Below are 17,767 nucleotides of genomic sequence, written 5' to 3'. Positions count from 1 at the left end.
TTCGTTCTCAGAGTGAGCCTGACATGCAGAGCTCTTCTTTTTATACTATGTACACAGTCCAAAGTTTAGACAAATGCTGGCAGATCTTGCTTTATCTTGTTCAAAATTTCCAGGCCTCGTCAGTCATAGCCTTTCACTTTTCCAGCCATGATTCACCATTTTCCTGCAGAATCGGCAGTCTAAATTTGCTGACGTATTTGTACTGAGAACTCTGTGTGTTCTGTTTATCTTTTCAATGTTTTAAATTTAATTTGTGACACTCTCTGCCCTTTGTTTTCAAATCTGTTAAAAAGAAATGACATCCTTTTAGCTTTGGTTTAATCTCTGAGAAGCTCACAAGCTAATGAAAGATTAAATAGTATTGGCTGGTTAATCATTTTTAAATGCTAGGTTGGTTTTTTTTTTTTTTTTTTGGCTTGGAAAATTATCTAATGATAATTCCCTATAAAAAGCTGGGGAAGGGGCCAGGCACGGTGGCTCACACCTGTAATCCCAGCACTTTGGGAGGCCGAGGTGGGTGGATCACGAGGTCAGTAGTTCGAGACCAGCCTGACCAACATGATGAAACCCCATCTCTACTAAAAATACAAAAATTAGCTAGGCGTGGTGGCACATGCCTGTAATCCCAGCTACTTAGGAGGCTGAGGCAGGAGAATCGCTTGAACCCAGGAGGCAGAGGTTGCAGTGAGCCGAGATCGCGCCACTGCACTCCAGCCTGGGTGACAGAGCAAGACTCCATAACAACAACAACAACAACAACAAAGCTGGGAAAAGGAAGAATCTTCTGTTTGTAGAAAACTGAACATTTTCTTCACTCAGGCACTGCCTAAAAATGGCCAGGAAGTGTGATTTACATTGTTCAAACTGGGTTCCAAGAAAAGGAGGAAGATTATTTCAACTGGGCGGAAGATTTCAATATGGGCTTTGGAGAGGCCAGGTGCAATTAGTAAAAGTATATTCTGTGGATTTGTACTGCTCTAACAAGCACTTTTTGACTGTTGACTTTTTTTAAAATGTTGAGAGGTTGAAATTTATCTCTGACAGCTAGTTTCCTTTTTTTTCCTTAAAGCTTGTGAACTGATTTAATTTCATTTGACCCAGTGTATCCCTAGTTCATACTTGGTGATTTAGTCATGCTGTAGAGAACCGGGTAGTTTTATACCAAGGATGGAGTCTTTCTAGGGTAAACAACTGTCCTGGTTTGCCCAGTACTAAAAGGTTTCACAAGATGTGACTTTCAGTGCCAAAATCAGAGAGTCCGGAGCAAAGCAGGGTGAGTTAGTTACTCTATTTGTAGCTGGAAAGTCCCCTTGGTAGTAGTTATAGACATTAGCAACTGAAATCAATAGCTAAAATCAGTTTAATTTCTAGGATTTCCAGCGATTACTATTTGATGAGATCTTATAAAAATGAGTTTTTTAAAACACTGCTTCTTTTTTCTTTTTAAGCAGCTTCGTTGCCTAAATTTACTTTTTAAAGCATTCTCAGTTTACCATATTTCCTGGAACATCCCTTAAATGCAGCAAAATGTTTACTTGCCTTTTTTTTTTTTTTTCCTGGTGTGTGGGAGGAACGAGTAAATTCCAGAAATATTCTGCCTCCTCTTAGGCATGATTTTGAATTGCCTTCATGGTTGATGACCCTACTCAGCCTTAGCTGAATATACAGTTTTAGAGTTGACATATTGCTTTTAAGATAATACTTCAGCTTCTTTGGCTCTAAGTTAGTGTGTACATTTCACAGAAAGCATGGATGTGACTTGGTTGGGAGTTTTTCTGATAAGGACGAATGATAAAAAGAAGAAAACTCTGATAATTTCTTTGTAATTTTCCCACAATCAAGATTACATTTCCCCCATTTTATTTTTTATTGTTCTGGAAGAGGAAAGTCTCCTGTTTCTTTTTCCATTATGTCCCACAACCAGGCTCTCAGCTTGTAGTAGGTGTCTGCACCTAGTGCAACCAGGGAGGTATTTAAGCTGTGGCAGCCTGTGAAAGGCAAGATGCTCTCTCTGATGTATCAGGGAAGACATATACAAAGTGGCAAGGAACTCCCAGATGCACCAGATGGGGAGGGTTCTCTGGGATCCATGTCATACTGTACAGTTTAAGTAGGAGAAACCTTTGAGTCCTTCCTTCTCCATGTGAACCTACAGACACTTTGCTTCTCACACGTGTACTTATGGGTAGCTCTTTTGGTCCAGGGCATTAAAAAAAAAATGAAAAACAGGAACTCTTTATGATTTATGAAGCAAACAAATATTACCTGGTTCAAATGACTTTGATAAGACCCTTTTATAATTTGTCGTCTAATTCACTTCAAACATCTTATTTCTAAATTCTTTTCTTTTTCATAGGATTAGGTCGAAGAGCTGAAGACCTTTCTGCTGAACAACATCGACTTGCTGTCAAGTAAGTGAAGAGTAACAATATATTAACAAGCCCTTTGCATATCAGTATCTAGAGATTTTCCTCATTTAAAAATATCCACATTAATTCTGTTCTATGGATATAATATCATTTATTTTATGAATCTGCTGTTGATGGACATGTGCATTGTTACCAGTCTTTGGTTTTTACAAGTGATTAAGTGATGAATAACCTTGTACTAGGTCATTTTGAAATGTGTTAGGGTAGAACTGTAGGATAGAGTCTCAGAAGTAGAATCGTTAGGTCAAAGAGTAAATAGAACTGTACCTCTGCAAGGCTGTCCTTCCCTGGGGTTGTTATGTTTACTCTGGAAGTATTCTTACTGGGCATGTGTCTTGGGGGTCCTAAAGAATAGTGAATGATCAGTGTCAGTGTGATTAAATGCCACTCTGAAAAAAGATAGGAAGTAGGGCAGGAGAGGTGAGTACAGCTGAGTTAAATACAGGAGGAGGGCTACAGGTGGCTTTGCCAGTGTTGATGTGAAGTAGGAAGGGGGAGTGTTGGAGAAGAAGTAGGAGGGGAATAACTTTGATCTGAGAGTAAAGATGGCATGTGGGGTAGCACATCAGGTGCAGCCATGGTGGAGGGGCGGGGGGTTCCTGCTAGACAGAAGCAGGGACAACTGGCATAACTGAGGAAAGTTCCAGGTGGTAGAGGAGATTGACTTCTTCATTCCTGCATTAAGGAATTGGGACTTGGAAGCAGTGGAGCACTATTGAAAGATTCTAATGGATCAGCCCTTTCCTAAGCACAATGGAGGTGTAAATGCTGTAGGGCAGCAGTCTCCAACCTGTTTGGGACCAGTTTAGTGGAAGACAGTTTTCCACTGACCCAGGGTTGTGGGTGGTGGTGGGGGGATGGTTTCAGGAGGGCCTTACATTTATTGTGCACTTTGTATTGTTATTACATTGTAATATATAATGAAATAATTATACAACTCACCATAATGTAGAATCTGCGGGAGCCCTGAGCTTGTTTTCCTGCAACTAGGTGGTCCCATCTGGGGGTGTTGGGGGACAGTGACAGATCATCAGTCATTAGATTCTTATAAGGAGTGTGCAGCCTACATCCCTGGCATGCACGGTTCACCATAGGGTTTGCACTCCTATGAGAATCTAATGCCGCTGCTGATCTGACATTAGGTGGCGCTCGGGCGGTAATGTAAGTGATGGGGAGAGGCTGTAAATACAGATGAAGCTTTGTTTGCTCACATGCCGCTCACCTGCTGCTGTTGGCCCAGTTCCTAACAGGCCGCAGACCAATACCAGTCTGAGCCCCAGGGGTTGGGAACCCCTGCTATAGGGGATAATTCCGGCGACTGGTTAGCAGTGACATTTCAGGGAGTCTTTATTCTATCTTGGTAGAACAGGCCTTCCAAAATGCCATTAAAGCACCACACAGAACAGTTCTCTACAGACTTTTTTCCCTCCGCTACCCTGGTCTGTTACTCAGGAACTCAGGTCTGGTTGCCAAAGCAGACAACAGGCTGCTACTGTGGTTCTTCTGCGTGGCCTCTTTCAGTGGAAACTGGTTCCACCCATCATTTGTTTTGTATTTATGTTGGCAATCGGGAGGGAGTTTTCCCATTTGGAAGCATCTCGATCCGCTAACATTAGGTCAGGTTCCGCCCTGCTTTATGTTTATTACCTTCGTTTTGTCCTGTAGACAGGGAAGGTTGATGAGATAAGGACATTTCCCAGCCTGAGTTGCACTTGCCCTCTCCCAGCCTGAGTTGCACTTGCCCTCGCCCAGCTCTGAGTGCCTACGGCTGTGTCTGGCCAGCAGAGGGCAGCATGGAGCTCTGTGCCTGCTGTGAGCCCCCTGCTTCTTTAACCTTTCCTTTCCACAAGATTTCTCCTCGGCTGACTTTATAGAAACAAAACAAGGAAAGGTCATGTCATGTATCGAATCTACAGAGATAACATTTGTGTTTGCTTATTTACAGATTCTGAAGAAAAAGCAAAGACTGAAGACTTTTCAATTTATTTACTTTATTTTCACAGAGTGAAACCCTCTTTTTTGGAATACTTAAGTTACCTTCTCAATTTCATGAGTGTCATAGCTGGTCCTTGTAACAATTTCAAGGACTACGTAGCCTTCATTGAGGGGAAGCATATACACATGAAGTTGCTGGAGGTGAACTGGAAGCGAAAAGGTTTCCACAGCTTGCCAGAACCTTCTCCCACAGTAAGTTTTTAGTGTCTAGAGAATAGGGTTTTGCTGCCAGGGTTCACTCTCTCTAATAATGGTTCTAATTAAGAAGCCAAACAGTTTACCAGAAAGCTTGGCCAATAACTTTTCTCATTTATTTAAAATACCAGTATAGTTACTTACTTGCAGCAGTTCTATTTTGCAGCAATGGGTGTTTATTTTACTGAGAAGCTCATTGGCTAGGAAAATGAAAGCAGTCAGTTCATCAGTCAATATTTAGTGCATACAAGGTGTCCAGCACTGTGGAGTTAACACGTTTGAATACTATGGGTGTTTTGCCTTTATGAGTTGAAAGTCAAGTACAGCCAAAAGATAATATGGCATAGAAGGTGAGGGGGAGGGGGACCACGGAACTGGAATTACTGTGTTTTTCTTGTAGAGCTCACTTATTGCAAGGGAAACCAGTTTTACCTTGGCATGCCTAAAGCTTGCTTATGTTGACGTTGAGAGAATTTAAGATGACTTTTTGAAATAATATTTTAAAACTTAACCTGAATTTTATCAATCTCTAATTAGTCAATATTAGAATAACTCATTGAACTTTACAAATATGCTAAATTTATTCAGATCAAATATCCTATATTTAAGGGACATTTGTAATTAACGAAAGGAGTGGTGAAAATTGGAAAAGGAAGGAAATGAGGATAATTCAAGTTAAATATTTTGAAACTGCTAACGCCTTGGCAAAGACTATGAGTTAAGTATTTGAAAACTTAAGGGATTTATTAATTAGGTATGAGTTTTTAGATATTTTTGACATAGTTCAGTGCTCAGCACTTTATGGTTGGTCAAGTATCTCAAGTTCATCTGCTTTACCAAAACAATCTAGGAGTGAAGTCACCATGGTTGTGAGAGACACCAAAGTGACCGCATTTCTAGGCAGTATCTGTCACCTTAGTGTTTTCATGCTTCTCGTGCTTTTATTTATAAGATAATGTCATCAGAGAGTCTTTCTGCCACTCTCCAAGGAAACACTTGCATTTTTGTGCACAGATAAGGTGAAGTGGTGAGGTTGCGTTTTAGTTCAAGACATACAGCTGGGAAAGGGCTGGGATCCATGAGCTGGTGCCTATCAGTGGTATAGCTGTAACTGTGGCTGAGCGTGCTAAGCACTTAACTGGGATCCAGGCATTGTTCACAGGACCTTGCAAATACTCATTCACTTAAACCCCAAGGTGCCCTCTGAGGAAGGTGCTATTGCTATGCCCATACTACCAATAAAAGTCTTTTTTTTATGAAGTCGGAGACTAGAGTTCTGTTGAATGTTGAAGGACATTCCTTGAAATGTCAGGGAAGCTGGGCAAAATCACTCTGTCCAGAGGAATTTAAAAAGTCAGCACATAATTAACCCCAGAGTAGACTATATCTAAACCATCCTGGAAGGCTTTCTAGAGCTCCGCATTACCTGCCCATGTCCTGGCTGGCCCAGGTATTCAATCACTTGCTCAGAATCCTTCGTACCTGAGCCTCTGTCTTCCCTACTGGTGATTCAAGCCCATTTCCTGGGCTCTGCTGGCCACAGGAATAGAAGGCAAATGTGCAAATGTTTTTTGTTTTTCTTGATGGAAACTTGCCACCCTGTTATCCATTTCTCTTGTGTTTTGGATAATATAAGTACTTACATTTTGTTCGTTGAATATGCTGATGGAAGTTTTCTTCCAGTCTAGATACATTCAACCCCCAAGTGTCAGAGGCATGTTCTGTACCTAAATATAGCACCTAATCTCCATTGTCAGATTTGTCTCATGAGAAAGAATGCCTGTTGTCACTCCTTCTGGGGAATAATGCCAAGCAGCTGTTGGAGCAATGTTGTCCTTAACAGGTCCATGCCAAAGCTGTTTTCTTCATACCTGAGCCTTCTGCACGGTGACACTGATTTTTCCCCATTTTCAGGGAGCTGTGATACACAAGTTGGGCATCACCTTGGTGTCTCTCCTTTTGTTTTTGACGCTAACGAAGACCTTTCCTGTCACCTGCCTTGTGGATGACTGGTTTGTCCATAAAGCAAGCTTTCCAGCTCGACTCTGCTATTTATATGTTGTCATGCAAGCCTCAAAGCCCAAGTATTACTTTGCATGGACGTTAGGTAAGTTTGATGGAGTAGCTGTAAATGAATGAGGGAAAAATGCTACTGCTTGAATGGCTTAGCCAGAACGACGTTTTGGATCACTTCATCAAAGAAGCTCAACACGTAATGGGAGGCAGTTGAGCCAGGGTCAGTTTTAACATTCCAACATAGCACTCCTCTCTCCCACCCTCCATAAACTCAGTTCTCCATGATAAGGAGAAAAACATCCTGGCTGTTGTTTAAACCCAATGTTATTAGCAGATGTCAAAACTTGGAAGCTTCTCCTTCTACCAATCAAAGTTGGCCATGTAAAGCAGTGGAAAGTTGAGGGGAAATTCTGGAATGATTGATCTGGCTTTCTTTTATTTATTTATTTTTTTTGACATGGAGTCTCACTCTGTCGCCCAGGCTGGAGCGCAGTGGTGCGATCTTGGCTCACTGCAAGCTCCACCTCCTGGGTTAATGCCATTCTCCTGCCTCAGCCTCCCAGTAGCTGGGACTACAGGCGTCCGCCACCACACCCAGCTAATTTTTTTTGTATTTTTAGTAGATATGGGGTTTCACAGTGTTAGCCAGGATGGTCTCGATCTCCTGACCTCGTGATCTGCCCGCCCTGGCCTCCCAAAGTGCTGGGATTACAGGTATGAGCCACCACGCCCAGCCTTGATCTGGCTTTCTTGTAGTTTTTCTGGGTTTTATGTAATATAGAATGCACCTTGAATTAATTTGGCCAAACACACATGCTAATTTAGGTTACACTTCTTTAAGAAACTGTTGTTAGGTTTTTATGTCTTAGAAAGAAGCTGACTTCAAGTGATTTTTTTTTTTTTTTTAGGTAGAAAGTTCAGCTTCATTTGGTTTTATCACACCTTTTTTTTTTTCCTGTGGGATAACTTGGTCTATATTAAGCTTTTATCTCTTTCCTTTCAAACAATTTTAGACTGCAGTTGCATAAAGCTTTACTAACATGAGCTATAAACCCATCTGTGTACTTAGAGACTGGGAAAGGGTGTTGATAAGGCACGGAAGCCCTGTCTGTGTCACACTGGAACCCTTTCAGGGATGGGAGTTGTGTGTCTTAGCTGCAAGCGACCTGCACTTGATGTCAGAGAGCAGTGACTTGGCTTATTAAATAAAATAGAAGATTAAACTTGGTTTCTGAGGGTTCAGCCCACATCTCACGAATGAGGGAATAGCACTTAATTCCTTGAGTTCCTCTTCTCTCTCAGTTCATCCTTCGAGTTTTAAGTTCCAATTAAAGTTTGCAGGTACCAAATTACTTTTTTTAAAAAAAAATTATAATTTCTTTGGCTGGGTGTAATGGCTCATGACTGTAATCCTAGCACTTTGGGAGGCTAAGGCTGGCAAATCACTTCAGGCCAGGAGTTCAAGACCAGCCTGCCCAACATGGCAAACCCCATCTCTACTAAAAATACAACAAATTACTAGGAAAATCCCAGCTACTGTAATCTCAGCTACTCAGAAGGCTGAGGCATTAGAATCACTTGAATCGGGGAGGTGGAGGTTGCTGTAAGCCGAGATCACGCCACTGAACTCCGGCCTGGATGATGGAGCAAGACTCTGCCTCAAAAAAAAAATAATTTTTTTTCATTGTGGCAAGATACATATAAAATTTACCATTTTAATCATTTTTGAGGGTACACTTCAGTGGTATTAAGTTCATTCACAATACTGTGCCACTATCACCACCGTCTATCTCTAGATCTTTTGCATCACCCAAACAGAAACTCTGTACCCAGTAAAAAATAACTCCCCATTCCTTCCTCCCCCAGTCCAAATTATTTTTAAGGGCCAAAATGTTCCTGCATAAGTTCAGTCCAATGCTGTATTTATGTAACATTTGGCTGGAGAGATCTGACTTAGAGCTTTTGTAAAATTTACAATGAGGGAAATTTTGTTTCTGTACACTTTCAATTTAATTCGAGGAGTTTTTGTTGAGTACCAGATTCTGTGCTAGGAGGAATCAAAAGGTAGGACGTTGACTCTCCCTCAAGATTGTTGCATGGTTGGGAGCACAGACATACAGCCACCAGGCAATACTCTTCAAGCAGTGTCCCAGTGGGAGGAATAAAGAGAAAAGGATGAATACAGACTGGTCACTAGGGAAGGTTCAGTAGTCTTCTTTTATCTTATTTCTTGTTCTGCAGTTACAAATGATGACTTCTTTAGCAGGTAGGCATCAGACCTGCTATGGTTGGAAGCCTACTTACATCATTGAGCTTATTTTTACTATGTGAAATTTTTTTTTTTTTTTTTTGAGATGGAGTTTCACTCTTGTCACCCAGGCTGGAGTGCAATGGTGTGGTCTCGGCTCACTGCAACGTCCACCTCCCTGGTTCAAGTGATTCTCCTGCCTCAGCCTCCCAAGTAGCTGGGATTACAGGCGCCTACCACCACACCCAGCTGATTTTTGTATTTTTAGTAGAGACGGAGTTTCACCATGTTGGCCAGGCTGGTCTTGAACTCCTGACCTCAGGTGATTCACCCGCCTCAGCCTCCCAAAGTGCTGAGATTACAGACATGAGCCACTGTTCCTGGCCAAATAATTAATAGTTTTAATTTCCTCTAATCTGAGTGAATGTGTATGTGTGTGTGTGTAGGGGACAGAGAGAGAGAGAGAATATATCTAATTCCCTCCTACTATCTTCTGCTGCCTCACCCACCTTCCTTTTCTCTTTTGTCTTCCTATCCTCCTGCTCCCATTTTCTGTATCCCAGGGCTTAAGGGCTAGCTTCTGGACTAAATCAGCTCCTGATCTCAGGAGGAAAGAAAGGCCATTCCATTGCATAGGGAAAGTCCAAGAAAAGGAAGGACCTGGACTGGGAAGTGCCGTGGGAACACAGAGCACCTGCACTTTTCTACCCTTCGGGGAGTTCCCCAGACATCTGGAGTACAGTGTAGAGGTACCCCTTCCTGTGGAGAGCTTTCTCTGTGGACTTAGCTCTTTTTCTCCCCCCATGCTTCCCTTTTCTTTATCTTTTTTGGGTAGCTTCAGTAGAAACACTTCATTAATTTGTATGGCCTCAATTTGAGGTTTGTTACAGTTTAGATTGCACGGACTGGTCTGAAATTAACCTTTGTCTCGTTTACGAATAAAGAAGCAATGAATAGTGTATCAGGGAATATTTAAACTGCTTAACTGAATAATTGTTTTCTCCAGCCCCCTTTATAACACCGTTTACATATAATTGATGTACTAATTACACATGATTATAAATTTAATCCTTAAAGCTGGCCTCTTGATGAATCTCCACTGAGCTGCACTGTGTTAGCCTAGCTCTAGATACTGTTTATATTCAAATAATCAAACTATTTCTTTTGGACTTAGTGTATGGTCCTGGCTGTTTTCTCCCTGCTACTTAGTACTAGTACTAGTTAGTGAGACTTAACTTTAGTCCAGGCTGTTTTCTGAGAACCACATAGTCCAACAGATGGGCGTACAAATTAATTTATCTGTAATAATAGATTGGAACCATGCATAGTACAAGTAAAACCACTTTTGGACTGGTGAACTTAGAGCCTGTCACTGCTCTGAGACAAAAACCAGGCTTGGATAAATGACTGTGGGATCACTAGGGAGAGTGGGGATTCCGATATCGCCTCAGTGTGGTTCTGAGAGTCAGTAGTTGGGAACCTTTCACCATTTTCCTCTTTCAGCGTGGCTCTTACCTGCTCAGGTTGTGGAATCGAGTTCTAGGATTGAGATTCTGGCATTGTTGACAAACTACATTTTTTAAAAATTTTTTTTAGATGGAGTTTTGCTCTTGTCGCCCAGCTGGTGTGCAATGGCGCGATCTTGGCTCATTGTAACCTCCGCGTCCTGGGTTCAAGTGATTCTCCTGCCTCAGCCTCCTGAGTAGCTGGGATTGCAAGTGCCCGCCACCACACCTGGATAATTTTTGTATTTTTAGTAGAGATGGGGTTTCACCATGTTGGCCAGGCTGGTCTCGAACTGCTGACCTCAGGTGATCCGCACGTTTCGGCATCCCAGCGGTTACATGATCTTAATGGTTACCTAATATCTCTAGCCTCAGTCCCCTTAATAGCATAATAATAATAATAATAGCTAACCTTTCTTGAGTGTTAACTTGGGCCAGCACTGAGCTGTCCACTGCACACATATTTAATTTTGTTTAATCCTTTCAACAGCCCTTTAAAATGAATACCATTATTATATCCATTTTATGCTCAAGGGAACAGGTTTTTAGAAGTTAGATGATTCTTCTCCTAGGCCCGTGTATGTAGTATGCTGCCGAGTGGAGGTAGAAACCTGTCCAGTTTCCCCCCGGAGCCCATCCTTAACCTTCTGTCTCAACACTGTTATGAAGATTAAATGAGGAACTGCCTGTAAAGTATTATATAGAGTCCTGGAAAGATAATAAGCACTGAAAACACACACCCCCCCCCCCCCCCCCCCACACACACACAGAAAAGATAGTTATCATTATTCTCTTCTCTTAGGTCTAACCAGCTGTGCCAGAAATGAGGCTGGAGATGGAAGAAGGAATTTAGAAGTAGTTATGATGCTGGTCCCAGTGACGGTCAGCCTGGCTCTGGTTTTAGTTCTCAACACAGACCTCAAGGCCCTTAGTGTCGTTGATCTCTGTCACTCACGAATTAGTTCCCACACAATTAAAACCATTAGTTTCTTACAGGCACACCCTCACTTTGTTTGTCTTTTTCTTCTCCACTGGGTTCCCATCCAGTTGGCGAGGGGAGAATGACATAGAAGGACTCGGTCTCTTTCATGCTTTCTTCTAAAAGAAACCAGATCATCTTACAGTGAAGCCAAGCATAAGATAAGCAGTGTTAAATCATCATCTCTGCCAAATATAAATGAGACAGACATAGGGCAGGTTGTTTTTCTTTAGAGCAGCTCTTCAAAGGCCATCTAGAGTTGGACTTTTATAGAAAAAGAAAGATTTCTCTAAGATCTCCAGATCTAAGATTTCACAGTGCTATCACTTAATTATTTTGATTAGTTCATTTTAATTTTTTCTTAGAAAATATTCTAACAGATTTTAAAATAAGTAGAAAGAGACAATTAGCCTCTTGGTCATCATAATAAAAGTGAGTTGAGTTCATTAAGGAATTGAATAGAGATGAAATATTCCCGGCAGGATAACATTCTCTTATAGTTCAGTGACATAAGATAAAGATAGAAACAGGAGCTTTTAAAGGGACTTTATGGGTGGCTGGCTTGGGTGATTTTGTCCACATGTGGCCTCCATTGCAGCTGGCCCCAGAGTCACATTTCTAGCTCTGTCCTTTGTCTTGGGACCTCAACTTTTTTTAACCCCATCTTGGCAGCTCCAACTGATACACTACCGGCGGGTCATGCTTAACATGTCCACAAGGAGCTCCAATCACTCTTGCGGAGCCAGTTCTCCTCCTGATTTAGCACTGCCTCTTAGGTAATGCCCTGCTATCTTTAGTGACAGCTCTGAGACCTCTTCTGGGTCCCTTGTTTCTTCTTGTCTGTGTATTTGAACTCAGATCTATTTTTACCACCTTTCTTTTCTCCCCTCCTGTCAAGTTGGTCACTAAATTCTACTGTTTATTTATTCATTTTGGTTCTTCGTTTCTTGTTTATTCTCATTTTTGCATTCTATGGACATCTAGCTTCTTTCCTCTTACCTTAGCAGGTGTTCCCTAAATGCAAGGGAATGAATGCATAAAAATCAAGGTTACCAAACAGCCGAATATGTTTTTCTGATTCAGAATGTTAGCAGGTCCTTTACATTTTGGGGTTCCTTTTCCAAAGACACTACTGCATATTTCTCCATCTTGAAGCTAGACAGATATTTAGTGTCTTTTAAAAGCAGCAATGTGACTTTTGTTCCATATCCTAATGTGTTACTTTAAAAACCATAGCTGATGCAGTGAATAACGCAGCTGGCTTTGGGTTCAGCGGAGTGGATAAGAATGGGAATTTCTGTTGGGATCTGCTTTCGAACCTAAACATCTGGAAAATTGAGGTGAGTGTATAATGCTTTTAAGTCCAACTTCCATAGTGAAGAAAGCAAATGATTTGCTTTGAGTGTTGTATCCCCAGAATGCTTCATCCATGTGTCCGAAGAAAAGCTGCTCTCAGGGAATTGCCAGGCTCAGCAGCCTACTGGACATTTTGCATCTCAGAATTGTTTTTTTCTGTCTTTTTTTTTTTTTTAAGATATCTACTTTCTTGACAGTTTTAATGGTTCAAGGAAGAATGACACAAAAACATCTGAAAAAGAGCTAGGAAAATTTTTTTGTTGTCTACATTCCTGTTCTTTCAACTAGAAAGTACCAGTGTCATCTCTCTCTCTTCTCTTTCTACCTATTTCAGTGACGAATGTAGACTGGAAGCTCCTGTATTTTGATTTCAATATTGCAAACGTTCTATGTGGTTCCTTTGGAGGCATTTATAATCAATTCACTTGTAGGAAGAATTGTCATAATGTACAACTTTTAGGCCACTAGAATAGTGTGGTTTTTCTCTATCTTTATTCTTGCACCACAGTTTTTGGTCTGCTCTCATTATCAGAGGTGGTCTCCTTGGGGCCACATCATTCTGGATTTTCTTTGCATTGCTAGCTCTCAGAGTAGACAGGAATGCCAAGTCTCAGACCCTTTCCCCGTTGCAGCTGAATGGGAGGAGGGGCATGATTCTCAACATGCAGAAGCGTTGCATTCCTAGCCAGGTGATTCATGTTTGCTGTTGGTTTTGGTTTTCCACCTGCCACAGGGCAGACAGAGTCCACTGGAGAGTTTGGGCAGGAGGGGTTGTATGTGTAGAGCAAGAAGCCAGAGATAGACAGAAACTGACCACCTGCCACCCACGTTGGGTGGAAACTAGGCCAGAAGGAGGCATGGGGGAAGCCCCCAACATCTTTTGCCTGAAGCTTTTTGCATGTGGACGGCCTCCAGAGGGAAAGTGATCTGCATTTTAACTACAAAACATGGTGGAATTTATAGGGAGGATTATATTTTCACTTTTCTTTTTTTTAGCATTGAGACAGCACTACTTCAAAAGGCAGACAAGCAGAAAGAAATAGAAGCATGCCACTGTTATCTAAGTAAATTACATCATATGTTCAACATAAACTCATCATGCTATTTGGTTATTCAGGTCAATCAGATTCAACAGATATTAATTGAGGGCCACTGTGGGCAAAACACTCATTTTTGTATAGTCCTAGAGGATCTGGGGTCTCCTGTGGGTGGAAAGCCTTGGCAGATGCTGTAGGAGCATGGGCAAGGTCCAGCATCAGTTCTGAATGAACAAATAATGTTTTTACTATTGGTCGCTGCATGTGAGGCAAGAAGCAGTCCCCGGTCATGATGGACCACATTGTAAGTGGACAAGGTCCAGCTTTCAGAATGACCTGTCTCAGTTTTGGAAAAGCAGTATACATGATCCGTAAGCTTCTCTTTTTTATATAGATGATGTCAGAGAGAGTTCAAGTGTGTTATGACTTTCCCCTTTTTCCCACTAAGATTCTTCTCTCCCTCCAAACTCATGGACTGGCTGCCTTGGAGTTTTGTTGGGTAAACGTCCTTTAGGGTGGTCCCCTTGACCTTCGGCTGCCTACTAGTCCCCCTAGCTATGTGCCAAAAAACAGAATCCTTCCACAGTGGACATGTCTTCAGGGTAATGGGCTAAGTCATTAAGTTATGTGCTTATTATAAAAGAAAACCAGAAAGAGAAAGTTTACATTTTCATCATACATTTGATATAGAATAAGGAGCTGAAGAAATACAAGGAAGTCTGATTGGTTTAAGACACCCTGAGGCTGGGCTTATAGCATTTTATTAGCAGAAGAAATAGATAAATAAAACTCCTTGAAGTTTTGAAATAAAAACTCACAATAAAAAGATTTATTTTACATCTATCTTCCTTCCTCCCACTTTTCTCTCCCTTCCTCCTTCCTTCTGTCCCTTACAAACATATTACATTAGGCCAGTGTGTGGCCTATATATGATTTTCTTACGGTTGAAAACAGTTCAGAAAAAAGGGGCACTTAGACTTTCTGCCTCCTTTAGGAATTCTGATCCTTGTATGTTTGCATCACGGTTATTTTTATTTTTATTTTTATTTTTTTTTTGAGATGGAGTCTTGCCATGTCGCCCAGGCTGGAGTGCAGTGGTGCGATCTCAGCTCACTGCAACCTCTGCCTCCTGGGTTCAAGCAATTCGCCTGCCTCAGCCTCCCGAGTAGCTGGGATTACGGGTGCCTGCTACCAGGCCCGGCTAACTTTTGTATTTTTAGTAGAGACTGGGTTTCGCCATGTTGGCCAGGCTGGTCTTGAACTCCTGACCTCAGGTGATCTGCCTGCCTCGGCTTCCCAAAGTGCTGGGATTGCAGGCATGAGCCACCACGCCCGGCTGCATCGTGCTTTTTATCACTAGAACTTGGATGAGACCTTTTTCTTTTTTTTTTTTTCTAATGAGAAAACCCAGGTAATGGGTTATTGTGGGATGTCTCTTCCTCAGTGGTTGATTTGCTTGCGTCACTGCCGGTTGGGTGATATTTGTTTCCTTTCCTGTACTGTGATGCCTTCATGCATAAAATCTCTTACTATTCCAGAAACAACTGGAAACATTGGAACCTGAGTAGCTATTTATAGAGTTAACTGCACAAGACTGACCTAGTTTTAGAGGGCTACGCAGTGAAAAGATGGCGATTAAATTTAAGCTGTCCCCATAACGGCACCAAATTCCCATGATGAAACTTTTCCTGGGGCAAATCCCTTTTTAGAATATTTAATTATAAAATTCAGATGGCTTAAAAAATTTTAACCAGAGTAAAAGGGAAACCCACAAAACGTTCCTTCAGTTTTCCTGTAATTTGAAAATACATGTTGAAAAAAAATGGAGACTTCGCAAGACAAGTTTTAGTTGCAAAGTGGATCTTATAAACAGCAGAAAACTGTCCTGTGTAGGATGGAACAGCTGACTTGCTCTCGACTGTGAGCAGTCACTATTGAAATACCGTATCTAACCTGCTGCCAGGGAAACTGGGGAGAACTTTCCATTACTTCGGGTATTTTTAAAGCAAATGATAGGTGTTATTTTCTTCTTTCCAGACTGCCACAAGTTTCAAAGTGTACTTGGAAAACTGGAATATTCAGACAGCTACTTGGCTAAAGTGGTAAGAAAAACAAAAACGACCTCATTACTTAGGGCACTGGGATATGTTCGGAGGGGAGTCAGTAGATGAACAGTGGGAGTCTGCCTGTGGCAATGTCATCTGACACTCTTGTTTTGTATTAACATCTGTGCCCTGTAAATGATAAAGTAGAAATACAGTGATTTGAGAAGGCCATAATGTAGCATATTTATTTTATATCCCTGAATGCTGCCATTCCTGTATACCAGGCCCTGGTTTAATCCTCCATCAATCTCATGATATGCTGGGAGTACTACCCCCATTTTACGGATGAGGAAAGTGAGACCCAGAGAGGTTATGTCACTTGCCCAAAGTCACCCAGTTAAGGGATAGATACAAGCTCAAATGGTCTGGTTTCAGAATTAGATTTTTTTTTTTTTTTTTGAGAAGGAGTTTCGCTATGTCGCTCAAATTAGAGTGCAATGGTGCAGTCTCTGCTCATTGCAACCTCTGCCTCCCGGGTTCAAGCAATTCTCCTGCCTCAGCATCCCGAGTAGCTGCGATTACAGGCATCCACCACCAAGCCCAGCTAATTTTTTGTATTTTTAGTAGAGACGAGGTTTCACCATGTGGGCTAGGCTGATCTCGAACTCCTGACCTCAGGTGATCTACCCACCTTGGCCTCCCAAAATTCTGGGATTACAGGTGGGAGCCACCGCACCCGGCCCAGAATTAGATTCTTGACCTCTCTGCTGTGCTGCCTCTTACCTAAAGGGAGAGTCTATTGCTCAGATGTCAAGGAAGGTTAATGCCTACATCAAATCACCGATGATTGCAGTGTTCACCTCTAGCAGTAAATGCTTTATGGTATCCCAGATGTTTATGCTTTTAAAATTTATATTTTTGTTGATATTTCCCTATGCTTTTGTTTTCCTACATGTTCCAAAATTTAAAACGTTATTTACTACAGAAATAATAATATGCTGTCCTTGAAGCAGCAAGCTCTTCTACCTAGTGATATGCCTATCATAATAAATACAGGAAGAGTATACAAATATTAAGCTTTGAAGCAGATTCCACTGTTTTGATAAGCAGCATCTTTCATGGGTCAAAACACTGGGGTAAGAGAAGAGACAGAGTATGTAGTAATTCCTCCAAAGTAAACTCATGCAATATTTTCTGATAATTGATCTGAACATAGTCATCTTGGAATTTTGGCCTCAACATTATTGCTATTAATTAATTTTGCAAATGATTTTAGCATAAACTTCCATTTCTATACACTGAGTACTCCCAATGTGCTGAGTCATCCTGTGTCCAAATGGGGTCTCAGTCCTGTGTTCATCTCTCCAACTGCATTCTTTTTCTTCCTATGAAGAGAGCACCATAGTGCTTAGTTTGTGTTTAAATCGGTTACTGTTGACCACCCACACAGTGCTGGGTTGGTGTTAACTGTTTGAATTTCAATTTTATTTCTTATTTGGGTCCTCTCATTTAGTAAACCAGGTGGTGGCTTCCTTAGAGTGCCATTGGCAATTCATAGACTGAGTTTTGGGGGGGAATTCCCTGTCACTTTTTTTAAGTAAACAATCAGAATGCCAAAAACCTTCAGGGTATTTGCTGACATTTGCTAGATTGTCACAGTATCACTCTTTAAGGCAGATTCATGGATTGAAGTCTGATGGACACTGTGAGACCTGAAGAGGTCACATAACTGACACATTGATTTTGTGATGGAGTCATTGCCAAAAGAGATGAACGGGGTGATGGTGCTGATTAGGTTAGATGGCACAGGAGCCTGGTGGGAAAGGTAAATTAATTTTTACTAAATAAGGATATTCATTTCTAAAGACCCTGATTCCAAAATTGTTAATGCCAATGTCACTTACTTAAGCACCCCCAGTAGATGAGGCCATTGGTGGAGTAAGCGTCTGTAAGGCAGGAACT

At 41.5% G+C, this 17,767-nt stretch overlaps 1 protein-coding gene across 3 annotated transcripts in view; it reads left to right on the top strand.

Annotated features, from left to right (window-relative positions):
* The window catches only part of MBOAT1 (membrane bound glycerophospholipid O-acyltransferase 1), a 117,329-nt gene that overhangs the window by 87,382 nt on the left and 12,180 nt on the right, over positions 1–17,767 (top strand). For all 3 annotated transcript variants that reach the window (XM_004043326.5, XM_055391279.2, XM_055391278.1), the window contains 5 exons: positions 2,357–2,411; positions 4,433–4,616; positions 6,534–6,726; positions 12,604–12,707; positions 15,798–15,862. In XM_004043326.5, the coding sequence (XP_004043374.1) occupies positions 2,357–2,411; positions 4,433–4,616; positions 6,534–6,726; positions 12,604–12,707; positions 15,798–15,862 (601 nt within the window). The remainder of the gene's footprint in view (positions 1–2,356; positions 2,412–4,432; positions 4,617–6,533; positions 6,727–12,603; positions 12,708–15,797; positions 15,863–17,767) is intronic.

The sequence above is a fragment of the Gorilla gorilla genome, chromosome 5, assembly GCF_029281585.2.
Source record: "Gorilla gorilla gorilla isolate KB3781 chromosome 5, NHGRI_mGorGor1-v2.1_pri, whole genome shotgun sequence".
Taxonomy (NCBI): Eukaryota; Metazoa; Chordata; class Mammalia; order Primates; family Hominidae; genus Gorilla; species Gorilla gorilla.
The sequence above is the reverse complement of the archived record's forward strand: the minus strand, read 5'-3'. Positions and strand labels throughout refer to the sequence as shown.